This window comes from Penicillium vulpinum, assembly GCF_028829585.1.
Source record: "Penicillium vulpinum strain IBT 29486 chromosome Unknown utg000001l_segment0_segment0, whole genome shotgun sequence".
Lineage (NCBI taxonomy): Eukaryota > Fungi > Ascomycota > Eurotiomycetes > Eurotiales > Aspergillaceae > Penicillium > Penicillium vulpinum.
Window position 1 is genome coordinate 5,546,836 of NW_026643241.1, and position 15,716 is coordinate 5,562,551.

General features: G+C 48.3%; 2 protein-coding genes across 2 annotated transcripts; both read left to right on the plus strand.

Moving 5' to 3' along the window:
* Positions 1-2,526, plus strand: N7479_001986 (uncharacterized protein; the record flags this gene model as incomplete). Its single annotated transcript, XM_057249683.1, has 1 exon — positions 1-2,526. One exon carries the CDS (start codon positions 1-3, stop codon positions 2,524-2,526), a length of 2,526 nt encoding a protein of 841 aa, XP_057114115.1.
* A 1,001-nt stretch (positions 2,527-3,527) lies between these two features.
* Positions 3,528-15,454, plus strand: N7479_001987 (polyketide synthase; the record flags this gene model as incomplete). The annotated part of the gene is made up of 5 exons (XM_057249684.1): positions 3,528-3,731; positions 3,799-5,260; positions 5,331-8,177; positions 8,215-12,698; positions 12,764-15,454. The coding sequence occupies 5 exons, from the start codon at positions 3,528-3,530 to the stop codon at positions 15,452-15,454; spliced, it is 11,688 nt and encodes a 3,895-aa protein (XP_057114116.1).
* Between the last annotated feature and the right edge of the window lie 262 nt (positions 15,455-15,716).

Below are 15,716 nucleotides of genomic sequence, written 5' to 3' on the forward strand. Positions count from 1 at the left end.
ATGCCTGAATCACTCGACAATTCGAATCCTTCGGTCGCCCCTTTACGAAATCCTCCTCGTTCCAATACTCGGTTGTCCCCGCGTGCGATGAGCGGCGTCACAAAACACCCACTGCGCAAATCTTGTGGATTCTGTCGGTCCAGGAAGATCAAATGTTCCAACGAGAAAATCTGCGAAGCCTGTCGGAAACAGCAAGTTGAGTGTATCTACGATGTTCAGCCAGTGTCGCGCGCTCTGCAAAACGATCAGATACCTCCTTCGCACCCCGCAGATCATCAACCGGTGCTCCTAACACATCCGGATGCCAATTCCACTGGCTCCACCAGCTCTATTCGCAGCCCTGGCCATAATACCCCTTCGACCATTGCCTCCGAACTAGAATCAATCTTTGTCGACAACTTCAGTTCTAGGAATGACCAGGACAATGAAGCGACTGATAATCCATGGCATCGGAAGATCAGTACATTCTATCAGCGTGTCCCACAGCCGGAGGGAAACAAGACAACCTCATCCCAGTCAAGCCGACAACCTGATGTTTTTTCGATCATCGTGAAAGAACTCGTTGCCCTAGTGGTTTCCAAATTCGGTCATTTAGGGTGCAATCTCGTGTATAATCATGAAGGCCACTTTTTGATGAAAGCGTTCCGAGCGGACCATACCACGACTATGTTCGACGAGTCGCGGCCAGCATCAAACCCATTGGCCGAATTTGAGACGCGGAAAATAATGCAACTCATTGATATCTGGTTTTCGACGCACCAATTGTCATTTATTCTTTCGAAGACGCTGGTGATGTACGAGCTACGCCGCGAAACGCTGGATGAGACCCTTCTCGCCACCATCATGGGCGATGCTCTTATTCTGACGGGGGATGAGGAGCAAGGGCAAAGATGCTTGCGATGGGCGGCAGATCGACTTTGGAAGCATCCGTATTCCAAAAATAATGCGTCGGCAGAGACAGAGGAATCTCCAAGAGCCCGCGCATCGTCTGTTTCGCCTCCTGATATATGCATAGCTCAAACCCTCATGCTCTTAGGGTGGCATGCCCTTTGTCGCTCACAAATTCGACGAGCGTTATGTCACATTGGCCTTGCATGTCGTATAACGAAAAGGCTGCGAGAGTGTAAATGGTCTACCGCCACAACTAGTTCTGGGAGCCGTATCAATGGCGTCGAGGTGCGCGAAGTCGAGAGAGAGATAGTAGCTTATCTCTGGTGGATCACCTTCATCATTTTCCAGTGGCTGTTTATCCAGATGGATGAGAAACTGCCATATCTGCCCCGCACCAGCTTGTCATCAGTGTTTCTTCCCGTTGATCCGGCCTCGTCAGCGCTGATTTGTCTCGATGAGGCCTCAGACCACATATCCACTCTGCATCGACAGAAGGTTGCCATGGTTGATATTTGGCCTGTCGCCCACGTTTGTTCGATCGTAGCATACGTGTACGACCTGTATCCCGAGGATGCCGAGACCGGGGCCGATGAGCCATCGGCGGCAATTTTGTGGCAAGAAGCTGCTCTGTCTGCGCTGGGTCGCATACAAGAAAACTTGAAACCACAGGGCCTTGATGTAGTGTGTCATGAAGTTCATCAAGTACTTATCGATAATGTCTCTATCATGGGTTCGAAATTGAAGCATGACCCATCAAGGACATTCGTATTGACGGTGTACCACTCCATGGCTATTCATGTCCTCTTTCCGCATACGAGAAAGACAGGACGTACCGCGGAAACTCCTAACCTAACCAGGGAAGTTATCGAGGCTTTTTGTTTCTCTGCCAAGGAGCTCATCAAAATCATCACATGTGTGCTTGAACCTCTGGATGCAGAACCTTGGTCTCACGTTGCTTCGCAACTACACCCGTACTCACCTGATACATTCACACTCGCACTGGATACCTGCTGCAGAGCCATGGAGACGGTATGCGCAGGCAGAACTTCAAAATCGCAGAGTATTTCTCCTGATATGTGGCAATCATACGAGCCCCAGCTTCGTTCTATTGCCACCAACTTGTATGAACTCGGCCAAGTGCAGAATTTCAGCACTGGGCCATCTTGCCGCGCGACAAGGAAACAGGTAGAGGCCGTCGCACGACAATTTGGGGTTGGACCGCACCCCTGCAGTTGTACTACCCAATACCAAGTAGATGAAGACCCACAAGGGCTGTGTTCAGTCCCTGTATTGGAACTGAACCATGCCACTGCAAGTGATGGGTCAAACAGGATGGCAACGATGCCGCCGAATTATTCGACCTTGAACTTGTCCTCGCTCTCTGATATATCTATGGGCAGTCAAATTGCCCCTGTGAATGATAATGCGATGCCGCCGGCAGATGGCATACTTTCAAACCTCGGAAATTTTCAAAATCACCAACATCATTCAGTCCCATCCAAGCAGCTCAACTCGCAAGTGGAAAACTTGGACGAATGGGGCAGAAGCCCAGGATATTATGACGACCAAAACGGGATGATTTTCAACCCCTTGGTAATAGATCAGACCTGGCCGATGCTGCGGCAAGGATTATGATAACACCACACAAAAAGCTTAAAAGGAGAACTTGAACAGAGAAAGTGACTGTTTATACTACATTTTGCAATCACTGTTAGAATTCTGGAGTACCGCGAGGTAGAAATCGAAAATATCTGACTCAAGGAGAGTAGACTATGTACATTCCATCTCCTTAATGCCCGATGTATGATGCACTGAATAGGATTTCAATGTCTGGGTTTCCCCGGGATCTTTCATTAAATGAAAATTGGAGGAGCAATCTCGAGCAACAAGGGACACTGAAAAAATGAAAAGAAAATGCATTATAAAACAAACCAAACCGAACCACACTTCTAAGACATAATTGATACGCCAATACTATCACATCTAGAAGACATGAAACGGAGAGATATACGGTTGGAATCCAACAATTGAGCAAACTGAAAACCGCTCGTGAAAGAATCCTGGATAACAGGTGTCCTGGAGGCGAGGGATTCGTTTCTTAGACGGTCCCTTCCGGCAGCGTTTGGAATCTCATGGACCCTCACTGGCAAGCAAATAAAGACAAATAGTGAGACCTGATCTACTTCCCTCCGTTGAGCTCCGGGCAAAATTAGGCCCCCTCCAGAGATACCACTGGCTGCGGACCTGATCTCATAGTGTGTCTGATGATGCAACCTCCGGACCCATAACTGATCCACATCAGATTCTCCGATTAGTTCTCTCGATTCCTACGAAGGTCTCCGTTATTGACGGTGCTTTCAGGATATACCTCGCATCGAGTGTGTTCCGTGCCGTCACGGAAAAGGATTAATAGTCGGATCCGAGTGGGTAGAAGCTTACCACCGCCACAGAGCCTAGTTATGATCTTGGATATGAGCACAAGTGGAATTAGAGGAGTAAGGAAATACTTAGACCCGGATTCTCCTTTTCAGAGAGTTGAGAATGCAAATTTGATCAAAAGACATTCCCCGTTATCACAGATTATTTCAACATATCAGAGAAACGGCAATTCCATAGACGATTGTCTTATCACAGTCATGGCAGAAAGGCAAGCTGAATATAAGAATGGGGACTTGGACCCGTCAGTCATTGTTGGTCTGGCTTGCCGAGTCCCAGGATCCAAGAATCCCAGTCAACTTTGGGATGCTATTGTGGAACAGAGAGATCTACGGCGCAAAATCCCGGAAAATCGATTCAATGTGGACAAGTTCTATCATCCCGATGGTACCAACAAAGGAACAGTGAGTATATCTCTCTCGATTTAATGATTAAGCCGTTTGAAGAGTCCCTTCCTGACAAAGAATACAGACAAATGCCCGTTACGGCTACTTCCTCGATCAGGATCTCGGAGACTTCGATGCATCTTTTTTCGGAATTTCGGGAAGTGAAGCAAAAGCCATGGATCCCCAGCAGAGGATTTTACTCGAGGTGGTCTACGAGGCTCTTGAAGATGCTGGGATCACTCTGGATGAGATAAACGGTTCCTCGACATCGGTTCTGTGTGGGTCGTTCACGAACGATTACAACGCGATGCTGTCAAAAGACTTCGAGTCGTACCCCAAGTATACTGTCACTGGAACTGGCAACGCAATACTATCCAACAGAATTTCGTATTTCTACAATTTGCATGGGACAAGCCTTACAGTCGACACGGCTTGCTCGTCATCCATGGTTTGTCTACATTTGGCCAACAAAGCCCTCCTTGATGGAGAAGCGGATATGTCAATTGTTGTTGGCTCCTCTCTTCATTTCGATTCAGATATGTTCGTTACAATGACAGATCTCGGAATGCTATCCACCGATGGGCGCTGCCGAGCCTTTGATGCCGCTGGAAGCGGCTATGTTAGAGGAGAAGGAATCTGCGCTGTCATTCTGAAACGCCAGAGCTCTGCGATTCTCCATGGCGACTCTATTCACGCTGTTGTGCGAGGTACTGGTTCCAACCACGATGGACAGAAACCGGGTATTACATTCCCAAATAGTGTTGCCCAGGAGGCGCTGATCCGCTCTACCTATCAAGCGGCTGGTCTTGACCCAGCTGATACACAATATTTTGAGGCCCATGGAACCGGAACTCAAGCTGGCGACCCAAATGAAACGAGAGCAGTGGGCGCGGTATTTTCAGATCGCCAGGAGCCTTTGTTTATTGGCTCATTGAAGAGCAATATTGGTCACCTCGAAGGTGCCTCCGGCGTGGCAAGTGTCATCAAGACAACCTTGGCATTGCAAAAGGGGAAAATTCCCCCAAACATGCATTTCAACACCTTGAACCCCAAAATAGACCTACAGGGATGGAAACTAGCAGTACCAACAGAGCTGGTCGATTGGCCTCGTCCTGAAAATGGCCTCAGACGCGCAAGCATTAATTCATTCGGGTACGGGGGAACGAATGCCCACGTCGTGCTTGAAGAATACCTCCCAGCAAAAGCGATAACGCCAATGAATATCCCCGAGGTAATTGCTAATGGGGTTCATGATAGGCCTTATTTGCTGCCGTTGACGTCTCATTCTACGAAGGCCGGAGAGCTTTGGGAAAAGCTTCTCCGAAGCTACCTCATAAACGAATCGCCCCAGCTACCTGATGTGGCGTTTACTTTATCTCATCGGCGTACGATGCATCGCTATCGCTCGTTTATCGTTTCCGGCAGCTTGCAGGCCGCCCTCGAAAATACTGAGCGGCCTCGTCCGTACGCGCCGTGGTCACAGGCGAACAGTGATCCACCAAGACTGGGATTCGTTTTCACGGGCCAAGGTGCACAATGGCATGCGAGTAAGTTTTAATTCTTGATTAATATCTAGAATCTTCTCTACTTCAAAAGGCTAACCAGACCAATTTATAGTGGGACGACAGTTGATTCAAGAATGTCCATTGTTCAGGCAGACTTTAGAACGATGTGACTCCATCTTGCAATCCCTACCCGATGCACCGTCGTGGTATATCCTTGAGGAGCTTTGCCAATCCGAAAATGCCTCGAACCTTGGCCAGACTCTGTACTCCCAGACTATCTGCACAGCATTGCAGATTGCACTTGTGGACCTCATGAAGTGCTGGGCAGTAGTGCCCTCTGGTGTAGTTGGACACTCCTCCGGTGAAATTGGAGCTGCTTACGCAGCTGGAATCCTGTCTTTTGAGAATGCTATGGTTGCGGCCTACTACCGGGGACTTTATATGTCATCCTGTGGAAATAGCGACAAAGTTCCCGGCGCCATGATGGCAGTGGGAATGAACAAGTCTGATACTCTGAACGCGTTGGAGCCGTTCGTCGGTCGCATAGTGATTGCCGCCATCAACAGTGCCAATACAATCACTGTATCCGGAGATGAAGATGCCATCATTGAATTAAAGAATGACCTCGATCGTCAGAAAATCTTTGCCAGACAGCTTCAAGTCAAGCAAGCGTTCCACTCTCACCATATGGTTCCACTAGCCCCGGCCTATCGATCAGCGTTGCAGTCTTACAAGGAATTCGATTCCCAGTCGGCAACATGTCAAATGTTTTCCACTGTGACAGCTCGAGTAGCTGATCCAGAGGCGATGGGTGCAAATTACTGGGCAGCTAACATGACGAATGTTGTCAGGTTCTCAGATGGGCTTGCCGGTACTTTACTGGATGAGTTTGATGAGAAGAATGTGGATATACTGGTGGAGGTCGGACCTCATCCAGCACTCAAGGGACCATGCAAACAAATCATGCAGTCTCTCAAGCTAGACCTACCATATGTCGCCACTCTGACACGAGGCACTTCCGATTTCGAGTCTATGTTGACGATGGCCGGACAACTCTTCTCACTAGGATATCCCATTGATCTCGCAGCGGTCAACCAGAATTCAAGCTTGGGTCCCTCAGGAGAGCTCATCCAAACGGGACCAGGGAAGAAGCTCAAGGATTTCCCGTCATATGCGTGGGATCATAAACGATACTGGTCCGACACCCGTGTCATTCGAGAACATCGACTCCGTCGGTTTCGACACTCAATTCTTGGCCACATCTTGCCGGGATCAGTTGCCAGCCAACCTACCTGGCGTAATATTCTCCGTATTTCCGAGATCCCTTGGCTGGCAGAGCATATTGTTGATGGAAAGACTGTTTTCCCTGCAGCGGGATATATCAGCATGGCTATCGAAGCGGCGATCCGTCAGCGTTCGCTTGAGCTGAACGAAGCCACAATAACCCTTCAAGGGGTTTCTATCAAAGCGCCGCTGATTATTGAGGATGGTGAGGACGGTGTTGAAGTACTCCTCAACCTTTGCCCCACTACTACCTCCGCAAAAGAAAGGTCTGAGTCTTTGTTGGAGTTTTGTGTTTCTTCATACAATAATTCCGGAGTCTGTATCGAGCATTGTCGCGGTGTAATTTTCATTGGGGCTAAGTTGCAAACAAACTCACAGATTTCTGAGACCAAGGCATACGTGAATGGTCTTTTGAAACGCACGAACTATTCAGTGCCAGCGCAAACTTTCTACCGACATTTGAGTCAAATTGGTCTTGATTATGGAGATAGATTCAAATTATTGACAGGAAATATTGACCGTGGAAATGGATTTGCAGTGTCGAGTCTCGTGTTTAATCCGCAATCGCTGCCCTGCGAGGAGGCCGATGTCACCGTCGTGCACCCGACGCTACTCGACTCATCGTTCCATTTGATCTTCAGTGCTATTGAGTCATGCCTGGACAGAACACTCGATGAGCCCTATGTACCTTCGTTCATTCGATCTATGGTATTTGCTGGTTTTTCGGCTGCGGCAAGGTCCATGGACACACGACGATACCAAATATGCTCCGCCACAAAGATGCTCTCGCCACGAGTCGCGATCAGCGATATTCTCCTTCAAGATGAGACAGGGAGTATGACAATGCAAATTGATGGTCTCGAAGTGAAATCACTTGGAGGTGATCAGTCAGACTCTCAAATGAGCCGCAGCCTCTTCTTTCGCCAGCAGTGGTTGCCTTGCTTCGATTTGCTTTCCTATGACCCTCAACTCGAGAGCAGATCTCTTGCGGAGATTGTAGAGATTTTTGCCCACCAGTACCCCAATAGTCGACTTCTCCATATCGTGTCCAGTATCGATGAATCGAGACAACTGGTACATACACTTGGCCTGAAGTCAGGTCAACGGCGCAAGGTGCAAAGCATTGATGTTTGTATACCTGAGGGCTCGGGCAGCGTCATGGCTGATCATGAACTGATCAGCCAGTCTGGCGGCCTTCTGAATATCCTGGAACCAGATGGCGTGTACGACCTGCTGATTGTGAGCCGGGATACGGTCAATATTAACCTGGACACAATCCTCAAACCCAATGGTTCTATAATTCAAGATCACAGTAAAGTCAGAACAGCAATCAGAGACGACTACCAGGTTCTGTTTTCCAGCCATGGGATGACGGCATATCGGCGGCATGAAGACATTTCCCCAGCAAAGGCAGAGGAGGTTTCAGTGGTAATACCTGATTTACTTTCGGGACGAGTACAAGATATTGTCAATTCTTTGAGGTCTGTAATCGCAGACATCAATCTGGTATCTCTGAAAGAAGTCGTTGAGCTTGACCAATTAAATCAGCACGGAGTACTGCTAGTTCTCGCGTCCCTGGGCGGACCGCCTCAGGATGAAGGTTCATTCAGGGCTTTTCAGAAGATCCTAACTTCCATCAAAAGAAAAGTTATTTGGGCACTAGAGGGCGCGACAAGTGAGTCACAAATTGTAAATCTGAACTTTCAAAATAGCAAATTTGAGCTTGAAGGAGAACGGAGACGCTAGAATCATAGAAACTAACTATATATACACAGTGGACTCCCCTCATCCCGATCAAGCAATGTTTCTCGGCCTTATCAGGACTGCCAGGAGCGAGAATGATCAGCTACAGATCACCACCGTGGACTACAGTGCGAAGACTACTCCAATTGCGTTTGCCAATGGCCTTGTGAAATTTTTGAATTTGGCGCAACTCGATGAAGATGAGCTAACTGAGCGTGATGGGTGCATCTATCTACCAAAGATCGTGGCAGATGATGAATGCAATCGCAAACTACGAAATGGCCCAAATCAAGAGCCCAGCCCAGAGATGTTTGGTAGTAGCGGGCCATTAACCTTGAAAATTGGCAAAATTGGCCTTCTTGATACATTCCACTTTGAACGGGACGAAGACTTCTTCGACGAGGTTATTCAGGATGATGAAATCGAAATCCAAGTGAAGGCCTCACCGATAAGTGCGCGGGATGTTGCTGTCGTGACGGGCACCATTGACAGCCATAAACTTGGAGATGAATGTGCTGGAATCGTTACTCGGATTGGCAATGCTGTTGAGAACTTCAGTCCTGGCGATCGTGTGATTGCCTGGCGACCCGGTCAGGGGGCACATAGGACATTAGTTCGCAACCCGGCAGCTCTCTCCTACAAGTTGACAGAGAGCATGCCTTTCTCAGATGCCGCTGCAGTACCTATAGCAGTGACAACCTCATGGTATGCGCTTTCATACGTCGCAAGAGTCCAGGCCGGGGAAACTGTTTTGATCCACTGCGCCGCGAGCAGCGTAGGCCAAATCGCTGTTCAAATTGCAGTTCGGGCTGGCGCGCGGATCTTGGTCACAGTGGGGACACCAGAGAAACGATCGTACATGAAGCGGCAGTATGGTCTTCAAGATGATCAAATTTTTGACTCTCGCGAAAAAACATTCGTGAAAGGTGTCTTGCGGGCTACTCAGGGCAATGGTGTTGATGTTGTCTTGAATTGCTTGTCCGGTCCGCTTTTCCAGGCATCTTGTGCTTGTGTAAAAGCCTTCGGTCGGTTGATTGAGCTTGGCAAACGAGATATTCAAGATGGTACCTTGATGAGCATGGAATTTCTAAGAAAGAACATCTCGATTGCTTCCGTGGACCTGGTCAACATGTTCGAAAGCAACAAACCCCTTGCGGAGCGGGTCTTCCAGGAGGCTTGTGAGCTGGTGCATAAAAACGAGATCCAGCCTCTTTCCGACATTACCACATTCTCCTATGCGGATCTTTCAAAAGGCTTTCACCTCGCTAAGAAGGGAGAGCATTTCCACAAAATCGTCCTAGTTCCAGGAAATGATGATATCGTTCCAATTGCACCTCCTAGATTCCTGGGCACCAAGCTATTCCAAGCCCAGAAGACCTATCTTCTTGTTGGGGGACTTGGGGGCGTTGGCCGTACCTTGAGCCAGTGGATGATTCGTAAAGGCGCGAGAAGCCTCGCATTCTTCTCTCGGTCTGGCGATGATCAAACTGAAGCGAAAGCCACGGTCGCATGGCTGCAAGAACGAGACATATCCGTCACCGTGTATCGTGGAGACGTGACAAATATTCAAGATGTTCAAAATTGTGTCAAAAAGATAGGCATTTCTCTTGGAGGGGTTATCCATGCTGCCATGGTCATCCAAGACGCCACGTTGGACACAATGACCTTCACGCAATGGCAGCGTTGTATTCGGCCGAAGGTGGACGGTGCGCAAAATTTACACCTGGCTACACTTAGTTTGCACTTGGATTTCTTTGTTTGCTTTTCATCTGTGACTTCGATTATTGGCTCCAAGGGACTGGCAAACTATAGTGCTGCAAATGCCTTCTTAGATGCCCTGATTGCCCACCGGCGTGCCAGGGGTCTCTGCGGTTCGACACTCAATGTTGGTGCCGTGTCAAATGTTGGGGTTATCGCCGAGAGTGAAAATCTCCAGAAAGTTATGGAACGCCTTCAAATGGATTTCATCAGCGAGGAGGAGCTTCTGTACCAGTTGCAGGAGGCAATCAAGCCTGATATCATGAGTGACAGTGCCCCGGTTGGCATTGACAAACATCAAACGATAACTGGAATCAATCTTCAAAGCGCTGATGTCTACTGGGCTCAGAAACCTCTCTTCCGGAATTTATATGCAAACCATGACTTTGAGGACAGGGCCGATAGTAGAAACGACAAATCCATCGCCGCGATTTTGGCGGTAGAGCCGGATTCCGAGGCTAGAGAACGCATACTTGTTGATACATTCATTGATAAAGTCTCCAAGGTACTCGAAATTCCTCGTGAAATTATCTTACCCAACAACAGCCTTTCCTCCTATGGTCTGGATTCCTTAGTTGCAGCCGACTTTCGGTCATGGTTCCGAAAGGAGCTTCAAGTTGACATCGCACTATTCGATATTTTGAGCGCACAGTCAATCCAAGCTCTCATCAAAAAGGCCTTGAATCTCATAACCGCAGCTATATCAGCTGTTTCGGGTCCCGCCGATGCCCCTTCGAAAGCATTGCCTGATAATGATCAGACCAAAGCTGTCGACGGTTCATTGCCGCCCATGCACATAAGTGAGATTAAGAAAAGTCCTCCGGACCAAGGAGACATTCCTCTCTCTACATACCAGTCTCGACTGTGGTTTTTGCATAGTATGGCGGAAGACAAGTCGGCTTTGGTATTGCCAATCGTGATGTTCATTCGCGGTAAGCCTCATCGAGAGAACCTCCGGCGAGCCATCTTAGAGCTATGCATGCGGAATTCAGCTCTACGTACGGCATATTTTGAGGGAACAGACTTTACCCAGCAAAAGCCTGTTGATGACTTCGATGTCAATCTGTCAATGAGGGACTTTTCCCGACTCCCTAGCCCCGACGAAGCATTGGAGCGGTACGTCGCGCAAAGCAAGCTGAATGAGGTTGATATTTCTGATGGAGAAGTAACAACCTGGTGTCTTGCAAAGCTAGGTGATGAGAGATACGCACTTGTTAGCATGATGCATCATATTGCTGTCGACCGAGGCTGCTATAAAATCATGATGAACCAGGTTGTTCAACTATACGACGCATTTCAAATGGATCGCGATCTATCGACTGTGCCAAGTCCAAAGCTGGACTATATTGACTTCACTCTATGGCATAATGAATATCTGCGTTCGCCAGGAGTGCAAGCTCATAAAGATTGGTGGAAGTCTAGTCTCGCTGGAATTCCAACATCTAGTCGCCTACTGCCGTTTTCCGCGGTGCCTGAGCGTCCTTCTCATGGAGATCCAAGACGCGCCACTGTGAAGGCAAATCTGGTCACAAGGCTATTCTCTCGCATGAAAAGACTCTCCACGGAAATAAAGGGTACCCCTTATCACTTTCTTTTGGCTGCCTTCCGCGCCTTCCATTACAGATACACTCAAGATCCGGATCTTGTGATGCTAGTTGTGGATGGTAATCGGCCACACCCTGACGCCGATGATATTACTGGATTCTTCGTAAACATGTGCCCAGTCAGATGCCAGGATGAGTGTGACACCACATTTGATCAGTTACTTGTCGCGACCAAAGACCGAGCTCTTGAGGCTATGTCCCACAGTTTCATTCCATTCGATGAGATTGTGAACTTGATGCAAGTCGACAAGACTCCAAGTCACTCTCCAATTTCCCAGGTTATTGTTAACTATCAAATCCACGGCCCAGCTCCTCGATTTGAAGCAGCAGACTTCGCCATTGAAGGCGCATCCATGACAGATATCCCAACAGCTTGTGAACTGAGCCTAGAAGCCCTTGAGACTGCTACGCACAGTCTCGACCTTAGAATTGAGTACTCGACGGCTTTGTACGGTTCAGAAGATATGCAGCGGTTCGTCGACAACTTTTTGACATTTCTGGAGAGTGTCATCAAAGATCATCGGCAACCCGTTGAAGAAGTAGACTTATGCGGAAGACTTGAGTTTGAGCGACTGCAGCGAAACTTTTGGAACACTGAATTCCAAGACTCCTTGTGGAGCAATCAAACTGTCATCGACAGAATTCTCGATGTTTCTCGCAACCAGCCAGAAGCGACAGCTCTCATAGTTTCTGACGGGACAAATATCACATACGGAGAATTAAGTCGAAATGCCACCTTGGTTGCGTCCGCTTTACGAGAAGCTGGTGTTGAGAGCGGCGATCGCATTGCACTAGCCTGTCGCCCTTGCATTGGGGCTGTGGAGGGCATGCTCGGTATTCTTCTTGCACGCGCTTGCTACGTCACTTTGGATCCAGATTTTGCAAAAGAGCGATTAGCATTCATGTTTCAGGATGCTGGTTGCAGAGCCATTCTTGTGGGCTCGGGCGGCGAGTTTGTGGCGGAGGAGATTACCAAGTTGGGTGTCTCGACCAAAGTCATCAGGGTAGATGAATGCATCAAGTCGCCCTGTCTTCTTTCAAATCTCGAACCAAGGCAACTATCGGATCCGTTCTATATGATTTACACGTCGGTGAGAAAGTCCTTTTTTCAAACGCCCAAGTCTCACATACTAATCTAACATGATACTCTATTCAGGGCAGCACCGGAATGCCGAAAGGCGTGATCTTGAGCGAATCAAACACTCACCAGATGTTGAGCACCCTACACAGAGACTTCGGGTTTTCACGAGCAGACAGTTTCCTCCAGCAATCCTCCATGGCCTTTGATCTTTCTATTGTCCAGATTTTCTCTGCCCTTTGCTCCGGTGCCAGGGTTTGCATCGCATCTTCCGAGACTCGCAATGATCCATACGCCTTGGCGGGCTTTATGAAGCAACAAGGAGTGACCGTAACATATTTTACTCCTACCCAATATTCCTTGCTTCTCGAAAGCAATCGGGAGGCGCTCAAGCAGTGCCGCGACTACAGAGTTGCCTTCTTCGCCGGAGAAAGACTACCGATACGTGTTGTCAAGGCCTTTTATGACCTGGCTACACCTGCAGTTCTCTATAACACCTGGTCCCCAAGTGAACTTGTTGTGCAAACTACCATCGCGCGTATTGACGAACCTGACGAAGCCTCTCTTAACCTCCCAATTGGAAAACCGCTAAGCAACTGTCGGCATTATATTCTTGACAATGACGATCACCCTCTTCCGCTTGGATTCGTTGGTGAAATAGCGGTTGGTGGAGCGCAAGTTGGGCAAGGCTATCTGAATAGACCGGCCGCAAACAGGAAATCATTTGTTGAAGATCCATTCTGCTCCCAAGATGATCGCCGCCGTGGCTGGGCAAGGATGTTCAAGACAGGAGATCGTGGAAAATTTCGCCCAGACGGGCAACTCGAGTTTCATGGTCGCATTGCAGGAGACAAGCAGATCAAATTACGTGGTTTCCGAGTAGACCTTGGTGAGATAGAGCACTGCATTTTCCGAAACTCGCAAAGCATCGGTAAGGGTCTCGTCGATATTGCCGTCATTTCTAGACCGCGTGAAGACGATGAGCAAAATGTCCAGCTCATTGCGTTCTTCGTTCCATCTCAGATCTACGACAAGCAGGAGCGTCACGTATTTGTTACAGAATTGCATGCATTGATATCTTCGCAACTCAATTATTACATGCTACCAAGTGGGTATCACTTCCTTGAGAGGCTTCCGGTCACAATAGGAGGTAAGGTCGATCGACGGGCACTTCTCAGCATCGATCTAGATCCTGTCTTGCCATTTTCCGATCCGAGTAACACCGACGAAAACCTGAATGACGTCGAGAAATCTGCTATCAAAATCTTTCAAAAGGTCTTAGGATCAAATGTTGGCTACACTCGGCTTAAAGACAACTTTTTCCATAAGGGTGGAAATAGCGTCCTTCTCGTGCGACTACAAGCAGAACTTCGTCAATGTTTTGAGAAAGTCCCTACTCTCACTCAACTGTTCCAGGAGCCAACAGTCGCAGCAATTAGCACATTTTTGCAGTCAGGTCGGGCTACTAATGGCTCTATTGTTGCCAATGCCGACGATGCCATTATTGATTGGGCCGCCGAGAGCAAAGTTGCTCGTGACAGTCGATTCCCACTCCAACATGGAAGCTTGACTGTCCCCAGACATGAGGTTACAGCTGTTCTCATTGCGGGAACGATGTCACGCATAAATGCCCACTTGATAGCTGAGATTCTACATACCAAGCCAACAGTTCGCCTGTATGTTGTGGGGCTTTTCAATGTTCTCACAGCTGCCTCAGTGACCGAAGAACTTGGTAAATATGGACTATTGAAACCCAAGGGTCTGACTGAGAGTAGTGTTATTGGTCGAATTACTCCAGTCAGAGGAACTCTAGTCCAGGGCAGCTTGGGACTGAGCAAATCCGCATTCCGTGAGCTTGGTCAGACTGTACAGTCTATTTACTACCTAGGCGGAGAAATCTCCCTTCTTCAGACGTATTCGCATTTGAAAGCATCCCATGTCAATGCCCTACTCGACCTCATACGCCTCGCTGGAACAGGTGACTTTGTCTCGGAGTTGCATTACCTCTCAACATGGAGCGTAGCCCACCTCCAAACATGGCCGACAGCACAGCGGACCTTTGACCAAATTGTCACCACTGAAGGCGATATGACCCACTTTCTACCTCCGCCAGGAAATGAGCTGGGATATTTTAAAGCCCGATGGGTAGCTGAGAGCTTACTGGTAAAAGCTGCTGAGCGTGGATATCCAGTGACTTTGACCCGTGCGTCTTCTATTTCTGCCTTGTCGCATTCTGCGGTTAGCTCGGGGAGCACAGTGAACCCAGGTCTCGAGGACTTCACTGTTCAAATGGTTCGTGGCATGGTCGATACTGGCAGTGTACCACGCATTGGAATTGAGAATGGACCATCGTTTGTGGTCGATATCATTCCTGTGGAGTACTTCGCTGCAGCCTTTGTTGCGTTAACCACACATACTGCCGTCGAGAGTGATGGGAACGGCCTCACAGTATACCACCTGGGCAATCCACAGCCACTTCACATAAATGACCTGCCGGAGGTCATTAGCCAGATGCGACCAAATTCTAAGCAGTCTGTCTCTCATGTTTCTCTAGAGGAATGGCTGGAAAAAATGGAGACTGCTCCCGGAGTTGAAGACTTGGATGCTGCAACCGTTCGATCTACCGTATTGAAACGGTACTTCTTAGCCAATGGGCACGTCATGTTTCCACTGGACCAAACAGAGACCAAGAGGGTACTTGACAGCATCGCTCCCCATTTGCAGGGAATGTGTCCAAGTGTGGACGCTGACTTTTTGGATGCACTGTAAATTCTGTTCCTTTTGCACATTGAGGCATTTCGCGTCAATAGATTACACTTATTTTTATATGAATATAAATGTCAGTATTACGACACTACTAGTACGAAATTACCTTGGAAAACTTGAAGATCTACACAGTATCTGTCGTAGAGGAGGCGTAGTCTCTCCTAAACTTGCACTCCATTTGCATTCATCCATTTGGGGCTGATTCATTCAACATTTCGTTAGAACTTGAAAGATGAAAGAATGAGAAAAATAAAGTGACAATGAA